Source organism: Lutjanus erythropterus, chromosome 1, assembly GCF_056507025.1.
Source record: "Lutjanus erythropterus isolate fLutEry1 chromosome 1, fLutEry1.hap2, whole genome shotgun sequence".
Classification (NCBI taxonomy): domain Eukaryota; kingdom Metazoa; phylum Chordata; class Actinopteri; order Lutjaniformes; family Lutjanidae; genus Lutjanus; species Lutjanus erythropterus.
In genome coordinates, this window is record NC_139317.1 from 11,970,582 (window position 1) to 11,981,264 (window position 10,683).

General features: G+C 41.1%; 1 protein-coding gene across 9 annotated transcripts in view; it reads right to left on the bottom strand.

The window, feature by feature from the left end:
- Positions 1–10,324, bottom strand: part of tle3b (TLE family member 3, transcriptional corepressor b) — a 42,322-nt gene extending 31,998 nt beyond the window's left edge. For 6 of the 9 annotated variants that reach the window (XM_084743818.1, XM_084743971.1, XM_084743739.1 and 3 more), the window contains exons 1-5: positions 9,856–10,323; positions 9,108–9,323; positions 8,360–8,460; positions 8,038–8,101; positions 5,131–5,175 (exon numbers count right to left, since the gene is read on the bottom strand). In XM_084743818.1, the coding sequence (XP_084599944.1) occupies positions 5,131–5,175; positions 8,038–8,101; positions 8,360–8,460; positions 9,108–9,131 (234 nt within the window). In that variant the 5' untranslated portion in view covers positions 9,132–9,323; positions 9,856–10,323. Of the gene's footprint in view, positions 1–5,130; positions 5,176–8,037; positions 8,102–8,359; positions 8,461–9,107; positions 9,324–9,855 lie in introns of all 9 variants that reach the window. The other 3 variants (XM_084743416.1, XM_084743576.1, XM_084743336.1) reach the window with 1 other exon arrangement.
- Positions 10,325–10,683: the final 359 nt, after the last annotated feature.

Consider the following 10,683-nt stretch of genomic DNA (forward strand, 5'->3'; position numbering starts at 1 on the left):
TGATCAATCATCTGATTGTGTTTGTTACTCTATCCCATTGCTTCCAGCTCCAAAACGTATCTGGGAGACCTCCGGTTTTAGACTTTTATTGTCTTTTGCCTGACTTGTGAGCTAATGAGCTAGCTCACTTTAGCAACAAACTGCACAAGAGCTCCATCACACACACACAGGTTACCCATAACATCACTGGTAACACACAGGGGACGTGAGGCTGTGGATATGCTAATCAGTGGTTGAAGAAGTATTCGTGTCCTTACTTAAGGGTAGAATCTGTAGGATTTGTCTGACCTGTTCATAAATGCACCAGAGAGATGCCACAACATCAAATACAGATGTTTTGGGATGGTCCCAAGCATCCAGAGCACAGCAAAATAATGAGAAAATATCTCTGCAGATATAACTACCACCACACAATTCTAGTGAAAGGGCTTGTCTTTACATGACTGTATATATTATTTTGTTTTTTGGGAAAATATTGCATATTATGCCTTTAAGGAAAAGCAGTAATAACCCACTTAGAAAATACAAATAAACATTATGCAATCTAAACCTTACTAAGGTACAACTATGTACGAATAACAAAATCAATGTATAACAAATTTACTTGAAGTAGTAACTGTTCAGTAAAATGGTCTCCATCAGTGCTTTACTACTATATGTGCATGAGGTTTTTGGACAAATATTGCAGCTGCATTAATGTGTAAGTTTCATTTTACTACTGTAAATGTTTATGGTTGAACTCATTTTAACTACTTTATATACTGTTAGGTTGTTTAATCTGCAGCAGTGCATCATAAACTATAAGATCATCATATGTCTCCACTATTTCAGAATTTATGCTATTTTTTTGTTTTAGAGAAAATGTGTATATCAAGATATAAAGTATGTTGTATATCACAGAATAGCCTTAAAATATCAAGATATTATCTAAAAGCCACGTCACCCAGCCCTAAAATCTGTTAATTCTTGGGATATTTTTTTTTCTATTGATGTTCCTTTTGTTTTCAATTTACCAAAGAGAGAGCAGAAATCAAAATGTAGGCAAGCGTACAAGAGATAAACAGGGACCACAACAGAGAACAGAGGTAGTGAAAAACAAAGCAACCCCCACCACACCCACACCACAGAGTCAGCGGGGCATGTTGCTGAGGCAGCCTAATGAGCTGCGCTAATTAAAATCACTTATTGACAGCAAGCGAGGGTGATTACCTCCACCCTGCACTCTTTGCCATCATAAGAGACACTGTCAAAACAAATTACCCCCCGGCAGCCACACACATCCCTCCGCTAACAACCATTCAGCTCAGCAGCAGCAGCGCCAGGGAAGTTGTGTGTCTGTTGCAACTTGAATTACAGACACAACTGGTGTTACCATGTAAGGGATATGAGTACTTATTTATATGTGCATGTGTGTGTGTTCGTACCCATTCCCCCGTTTTTCAATCCAGCTTTGGAGCGATAACAACACAAAGTGAGTTTATCACATCTTTTTTCACACTGCAATAAATCTTCAACACGAACAGAGTAATATGCCTGCCTGCATCCAATAATCCAGCCTCCCTCCCTGCCTGCCTGCCTGCCTGCCTGCCTGCCTCCAAATAACAGGGACGGCTAAGGGCTGTCCGTTTGCTCCTCGCTGATGTCATCACAAACACTCGTTCACCAGGGATGGGAGACGGGAGTGGGGGGAAAAGAGGTGGCAGGAATCATGAATTATTCAGAGTGCTCCGTCGACTCCACCGGGCTTATTGATAAACAAAGGAGATGCACAGGAGAGGACCAGTCGATTAACCCATTTACCCTGAAGCCTCTCACTCCTTTCCTGTCTCCATCCCCCCATGTTTTGTCCACTGCCACCAATATCCACCCACAACAACCAGCTCCACCCCCAGCCTGCATCGCTTCAATCTCCTTGTTGGCGATAAGTGCCTGACAGACAACGCTCAAGAATGAGAAGGGGGAGGCGACGAGCTCCTTGATAAACAGAAAACACCTAGTTAGCACACACACACACACACACACCATGCGCCTACAAAAAACATCTACCACTGATGAATTGTGCAGTGTGCTGCTGTTCCAACTGGGCTACCCTCCCACTGATGCCATTAACCTTCTGGATCTGAGGGCCATGAAGCCTCCGCCCCACCTCTCTCTGTCTCCCCCTCTGACAGACTCCCACTCTCATACATCATATCACACAGCTAATGACACAAGGGCCATCATTCACATCACATCGTAGGGGTGGCGGGCCAGACAGAGGAGGGGGAAGAGATGAAAAGACATAAGGGCACGAGGCGGAGGTGGAAAAGGAGAACTGAGGAGGCAAAGGTGACTGAGGGGGAAACAGAAGGCAAGACAGAATCAGAGAAAATGGAAATGTAAGTGTGGAAAGATAAAAGAGGGGTGGGCTTGAGATCATGTTAATCTTTTTTTTTTCTCTTTTCAAGGGAACTGAATAAAAGATTATGCTGATGTCTGTTAATACAAAAGAAAATGTGGGTTTCACACAGCTGACTGAAAGGCCTCAGGTCAAATCTTTAGCTAAACAGAGTGGTTTTGCAGTGTTTTATAGGGGTAATCTGACTTTTTTTTTAGCAACGTGATGTCTTGCATTTAGGTCTACATTAGGTGTGGGATCAGCAGATGTCTTATCATAACCACACCAAACGTTAGCCAGCCAATTACAGCCAACCACGCAACATGCACACTCCTTATCCTGAGGACACACCTAATCACTTGAGATGAAACGCTCAAAACACCCACCCCCAGACACAAACAAACATGCTGTTATTAGGGGTGTAACAACATATCGCTCTGGGTCGATAAATCAATTCAATATTGGATGATCCAATGTGATCAATGTTAAGTGAAAACATCTATCTATATCGTCATCTCTAAACTTCACCTTTATTTTGAAATTCCCATGGTATGTCTGTGTCATCAATGTATTGAAGTCATAAAATGGTCTAATCATAATTTTGTTGCTTTTGATTTGACACAATGTAACTGAATGGACTTTAGATATCGATCATGACCACCTAAAATTGAATCAAAATCACACTGTCAGACTTCTGATTCAAGCAAATATCTTATCATCATCCAAACAATTGATATAATATCATAAAGTAATCAAACTTGTGATGTACACACAACACACAATAGCAAACCTTAACCTGCAACTAACAGTTATTGTCCATAACAGGAAAAAAAAGCACATCGCAATTTCCCAAAGTCCAAAATAACATCCTAACACTTCAAAAGATATTCAACTGAAACCAGTGACATATTGCTTGATATTTTTTCTGGTTTACTGACTTACCAAAGAAGTTAATGAATTTTCTGTTTAATTTCTAAACTAATTCTTTCACCTCAAGGTAGAGTGAGCAGGCATGGGAACTGAGGACCAGTCCCTGTTGATAAGTGTCCATATTATCCAAGACATCAGAATGAGCTTATCAGTTCCTTTTATCAATGCTAGAATGTTTTTCAGACAGTTACGCTTTGCAAAACAAAGATGTCATACTCGAGCATCTACGCTGCTAGAAACTTGCAACAAAGAGTTGTGGCGGAGAGGAAGAAACGGTCTTAAGGCGTGTCTTCATTTCACAAAGAAAGAGAACAGTGCTAGTTGTAATGTCTGTAAAATGATAATGATCAAGTTAGGGTGGAAACACCAGAGATGTGCTGAAACATCTTTCTATGCAACATTAGGGCAGGGTGATGAACTAAACTAGATCAAGATATTTTAGACCAATTACATCAATATTGATTCAATATTGTAGAGATGACTATTGGTACTTTCACAGAATATTTACACAATGAGATTTTTGATAATCATGAGTAATGTGGATATAATGACAAAGTGGAAAAGGCAAATAATGGAACATTTAGAGAAGTCTGGTAAGTTCAGAAAATTATATCACTTTACTGCAATGCAGCTTTTAAACCCAAAAATACAACACTTATGGCATATCATTATATAACAAAATCCAACATCCAGTTTCGATATATATAATAAATATACTGCCCAGCCCTATGCAACATGGGTGTGAGTGACTCTTCTTCCTAACTGAGCAGCACGTCCATTACTGAGGGTAAATATCCCATGTTATAATAACATCAGTGACTCACAGGCAAGTGTAGCAGTTTTTTTCTTTGACTAAGAAAAAGCATAATCGATAATTACATTTGTATCAATAAAATTTTATCAATTTCAATCCCTAAAAGTGAGAACACTTATTTCCAACATGGTGTTGAAAGAACCAAGACAGACAAAAAACAAGATAGTTACTGAAGACGGCATTTACTTTGAGTCAGAGGAATATCAGAGCACAGCTGACAGAAAAGCACTGCTGGAGCTACTAAGCTTTTAGTGTCTTGCTCGGGGACACTGCAGCAGGGTGCATTCTTGCTGGTGTGAAGGCTTTCTGCTAACAGCTAAGCATTTGGGTTGAGGGATGGTTTTCAAAAACACTTGAACAACCTGCCTCCAAAACTCTGGACATGACTGGGCAAAGACTAACTGGAAGCAAACCAACAAAGAGGCCTGAAATGCAACTGCTAGAAATGGCTAAGATGATTTTAACATATCTACACCCCCCCTCCTCTCCCTTCATGCCTCCAGCCTACTGAATTGGCTCCTTGGGTGGTGAAGCTGCAGATATTTTTTGCCCTATTCATCTGTAGAAGTCTTTCCACTGCAGCATGATGCCCAGTGCTGGGTGGCAGCTGAACTAATGAGCTTTTAGCCCGGCTGGCACTGGGGAGGCAGACACAGAATAGTGCAGGCATATGTGCGTGTACACACACACACACACACACACACATTCAGAAGGACAAACCACACAAAAACACATCCTCTCAGACTGTCTGCCAAATACTTCACTTTAATCTTATCAAACCATCCCCATCAGGCAGCGTGCCCTTCGTGTTGTTTAGCCTGTCAGCATTTTCACTACAGGAAGCCAGTATGTGTGCGCCTCCTAAAGCCATTTAAGGATGAGGGTAGAAACTAAGGTCAGGTATGTGTGTGCGTGTGTGTAGGTGTGTTTATGTTCCTCAATCACCAGGGGGAAAAAAAAACAACAGTGTTTTGGCTGTACACAGACCATCCCTGATATGGCTACATACCTGTTTGTGCATCTCAATGTTGAGCCCATAGGACATCTCATAGTACTGTAAAAAAAAAAAAAAAAAAGAGAAACAAAAACATTATTACATAATGAAATTAGCCTAAAACATTTGTTTCAAAGACTTTTCAATTATGCATTTTCATTTTTGGGGTGAACTGTCCCTTTAAAGAAGCAATTAGAAGAGAAATCAGATTCCACATATGTATCCTTCGTGCATTTGTAAGGAATCCAAAGTTACTTTTGACTTGGAACAGAGACTGTGTTGGTGCAACAAGGCTGTAAAAATGACTGGTATGACATTTCTATCAGTCCTCTGAAGCACCAAAACAATAAAGGTGTCAAGTTGAATACTTGTCACAGGGATGAGCCTTTAAAAAAAACACACTGGCATTAACCAAAGACTTTAACAACTTCATGTTCTTTGAGCAGTCCCAGCCGACAGACGATTGGCTACTGTTCTCAATTACTTCTACTGGGCACTGCCAGTCTTTGAGCTAAAAACACGGTCTATGGCTTCAAAAGCCCAGGAGAAAGCCAATACTATTATTGAAAACAACATTATCTGCTGTTGATTGCCAAAAGCTTGTGAGTGAGCCCACCAACAGATACAAACTAAAGCCGAGTAGTTTGTCTGTCTTGTTTATCAAACACACAGCGAACAGCTTCCATTTATTATAGCTACTCCCACCACCTTCTGGTTCCTCACAGGGAAAATAATATTTAACAAACGTACTGCTGCGTTTGGTTAAAGTCATTCCTTTCATGTACAAACAAGATAAGCACGCACATACACAAACGAAGAGAGAGGTCTTAGTTACATCACTTGTCAGATAAAGATTGTTCTTTTTCCATGCACACAATGTAGCTTTTCCTGTATTAGAAAAGAACCTTTGTGTTGGGATGTCTGCAGAGGCACACATTTCTTTGTCTCTTTTTGATCATCAGGGAGCTCTGAGCTCAATGTAACACGTTTTAATTGCAGTATTGGAGCAGTTTTATATGTAAACCCTTCACAGCTCTTTGATAGAAATCAAGCACCTATCTAAGGTTTCCAGAAAAAGGTAAAAGTGCTGGAATTCAAAGTAAACGCACTCCATACAATTTTAAATACGTAGTACAGCTGTACAGTGGTTTGATATTATTGGTGACTGACTTTGAATGGAACTGTATTGTAATGATATAAGGACTGCAGCTAGTGCAGCCCACTTTAATTACTGATTCACCTGTTGACAAAAGCTGCAACGATTAGTTGATAAGTCGACTGAAAGAAAAGTAGATGCCCACTATTTTGATAATCGATAAATTGTCATTTTTCAAGCAAAAACATTCCAACATTTGCTTCTTAAATAGGAGGATTTATGATAGCAAATGAAGAATCTTTGGGTTTTTGACTGTTGATTAGACAAAAGAAGCAATTTGAAGATGTCACCTAGGGCTCTGAGAAATTGTGATAAGCAATTTTTTTTTTTTACATTTTATTAACTATACAATTAATTGATTACTCATGAAAATAATCATTAGTTGTAGCCCTACTGATGATTATTTTCTGCTTCCAACTACTGATTTGTTCTACGTCAAAAATAGAGGAAAAATGCCCATTGCAATATCCTAGAGCCCAAGATGACATCCTCAAATGTCCTGTCAGACCAACAGCCTAAAACCTGAGGATATGCAGTTTACTGTTGTGAAGAACAGAGAAAAGCAGCCCACATTTAAGAAGCTGGAACCATACATATTTGGCATTTCTGGTTAATACTAAAAACACATAAACAGGGATTGTACAGCTTTTAAAGAACAAAATTCAACTACTTTCAAGATACCCAAACCAAATATTTCTAGTCTATTAAAGCCTTTATCATTACATCTAAATTGTGACACTGCGCAGACCCGAAAAACACCATTTTATTTCAGTGCCCAATGTCATGTCAGAGACAAGAAACAAACAGGATCATTACTTGTCAGGTATTAAACGATTTTAAAAATACATTGGTCACTGTCTTGATAAAATTTTTTGAATTTGAATTCAAACATATTCCTAACCTTGAAAACATAACGATTAAAATTAAGCAAACTTTCCAGACTTCGTATGAACTCTGCATAAAGATCTTTAAATAGCTGATGATTCATTTTCTTTTGATTGACTAATCAATTTAACTAGATTACGCAATAACAAACCATTATACAAAAGTCTGTCACTCAATTAGTGATTCAAAGCAAGTTTTTGTTGCATGTATACAGTTTTGTCTGAGCCAGTGCAAAACAGTGGAACACATGTTGTTCATTGCACTCAACCATTTAATAATTTTATGTGATATTTAACATAGATTTCCCATATTGTGATTGATAGAGGACAAATATTTTCTTAAATATTGTGATTAATTGCAATGACAACATCTGACCACAACATGTAGTCTCTTATCTTTATGGTTGGAGGAAAAACACACAAACTCTCCCCATATCTGAGAAACCCCTGGGTGTGTCTGAAGCGTCTGAATGACCCCGCGGTTCACACTGGGTGAGCTGAGAAGTAAAATAAAATACAGGAAACCCTCTGATTCATGCACAAAGCCTGCAGACCAGTCATTAACCCCCAGTGGGTCATGTTGGGTGTGTTTGGGAGGGGTGGCAGAGGGTCATAAAGAGGACCACAGGGCAATAGAGGGGGGTCGTCACACCCCACAATCAATTGTTGGACATTTGACCCCTGCTAGAGTTTCAGCCACCCCTCCTCATACCCCCACCCAGCAGCTTCTCATCCAATGAAAACACAGGCGAGCAGCGACAAATGCTAACATGGCCTTTGCAAAACACCAGGGCTGCTGCACCACCTGTGACTGTTCACCTGAGGCTAAAGGGAGGATACGGCTTTAAATCAGATTCACAGCTTTACGATGACTGTTCTTACCATGACATAGTGACGCTGCATCTCTGTCTTTTCATTGGCCAGTTTATCGTACTCCACTTTAAGACTTAAGAAAGAGAAGAGAGAAATAAAATCAGACTTTACGATAAGTTTGATACATGTACATTCTTGGTTTGGTTACATTTAACCATTTCAACACGTTAATAATTCAGAACAGATATATTTATGAGTGTAACATCAGTGTAGACTTGGTGTACAAAAAGCTGCAGAAATGGAAGCAAACAGAAGCCGCTTCCTCTTCCTATTCTTTCCAGGAAGCCAGTGCTGTTTACATACTGTAAACAGCACTGGCTGTTGTCTTTACCTGTGGTACTGGGCCTGCAGGAACTGAAATTCGTCTTTGATCCTGTCGCAGGACTCTGCCACAGTGAACTTGAAGCCAGGCTGCCCTGGCTGGTGAGGTGCCTGAAAAGTGCAAGGTTGGGAGATACCACAGGTGTAAATAACGCCATCACGGTCCAGATAATAGTCTCATATCTCTCTTACAACCTCCTCCGCCTCTCTCTTGGTAAACGGGTGGGTTTTTTTTTTTTCTGTTGATGGTTTGTCTTACATTTCCCCTGAGAACTGACTGGAGGAGGAAAGAACAGCTTTCACTAACAACGTGTGCAATGACAGGGGCAGGTCATATTTATCGTCAAAGTAATGTTACATGGTAGGCAGAGGATGATGAGTGAGGGTTTAACAAAAAACAAAACAAAACAAAAATTACACACATTTAAGTTGTGCGCAAAAAGCACAATTAACCTTTTGCCACCGTAAAAAAAATGCAACTATAACGAACTGCACCGAGAAATTAAGTCAGTTTACAGAAGGAGGTGACGATCTACTTTTGCCGAGTTCAACCAAAAGCTCTGATCTTGTTGCCAATAAACACGATCTCCCAGTTTCTCTGCTGCCTGCCAGAGTGAAGCGCCTCGGCAGCACCGATGCAGACCATAAATAGTAAGGTGTGGATCAGCAGCTCCACTCTTCTGACGAGCTAATTAGGCTACTTTGAAGGGCGGTGCATTTGCATCAATTTACAAATAGTGACAAAGAGAGCTACTTACCGGATGCCGGCCTTGTGGATACATGTCGCGTCCTTTACACAGGGGAATTCGGTGTTTTCTCTCTTTCCGTAATCCCAGTGAAGGTGCGGTAAATCACCGCCACCCCCTCCCCTGTATGCGCAGGATGGCGGCGGACAAAGCCCTGTTCTCGGCTGCGAGGCGCACACTCAGACCCCGACCACTGGATATATCACCTCTACGGCCTCTCCTTTGTACCTAAACAAACAGAAAACGGAGCTGAATCACTTTCGCAGCAAGCCACCGTTGCACCTTGGTTGTAAATCGGCAGGAATTAAAGCTTTATTAACTTAACTATTTGCTCCCTGACAAAATGAGAATAAAATCTTTTTTTAATCATCATTATGGCCCTTTTTCCCCCTTTTCAAGTATTCCCAATTTCTGTCAAAAAATCTAAATCTGTCTCCTCGATTTGCATAACAAGTGCCAGCAAAAATGTGTTTGATCCGACGTATCAAATAAATCCCAAAGTTGATACTTTTGATCACACCCTCAACAACACGATTCTTTGTTTTTCCTCGTAAATCTAACGAGTTGTCTTCCACAAAGGGAACAAGAACACACACACACTCATACACACACAAACACACACAACGGGCTTGTTTTGGTGGTCCGGGAAGATCAGAAAACAAGGAGCTGCTGCTGCTTTTCAAAGTCGGCTGCCATAAAGCCACACCACCACCACCACCACCCGTCTTGTTAGCGGCTCTCTTCATGTCGCCCTTTTTACCTTTGTCTGGACTGATTCCTCCCCTCTGTTCAGCACAGGTAAAAAAATTAGTATCCAGACACAAAAAGCTCAATATCCTTCACTTGTAACCGCCACCACGGGGTGATAAAGGCGGAAAATGTCCGTCGCCGTCTCTATTTTTCATACACTTCTTCCTCTTTGCCCCTTGAGAGTCCTTTAAAAACCCCGGTGATCCCGAGGCGGAGAGCGTCTCTCCGTCCGGTCGACCGTTGGAAACCCCTCGATTGGGACGAGTTGTTGACCGCACACAACTTCAAAGAAAGCTTAAGTTAGATCCAGGAGTAGCACAAGAATCTTCCAGTAAGTCCAAAGATTATTTTTTGGCGAATAACCGGGTTAATTTTTTGTTGAAAATGTCGGCCGTTGTGAAATATACCACTCGCTTGCTGTCGGGTATACCCAGTTCCTCCGCCGCGCGCTGTACCACACACAGACTGTGCACTGACACGAGGACCCGACTGCCGAGAGAGGGCCGTGCACTAACCAATTGGGTTCTCCGAAGGAGTTTAGCAGCGAGGGCCAATCACAGCGCGGCATCCCCACGTGGGGCGCTCAGCGTGCCTGCGCTCTGATTGGCCGCGCGAAATGTGACCTCACATGTTCGCCATTTTGGATTTGAAGTGACATTCAGTGCGCTCAACAGCTTGTTCAAAACAAAGGCAATAATTTATATGTCCGTGCATCGCAGCCGGTGGTTCAACGTTTGACATTTTGAGTATATATCTCAGAGTATAATCTTTAAAAACTATGCCGATTCAGACGCAGTAAAATGGTGTAAACAGGAAAATAACCCCACCAGCCAAACAC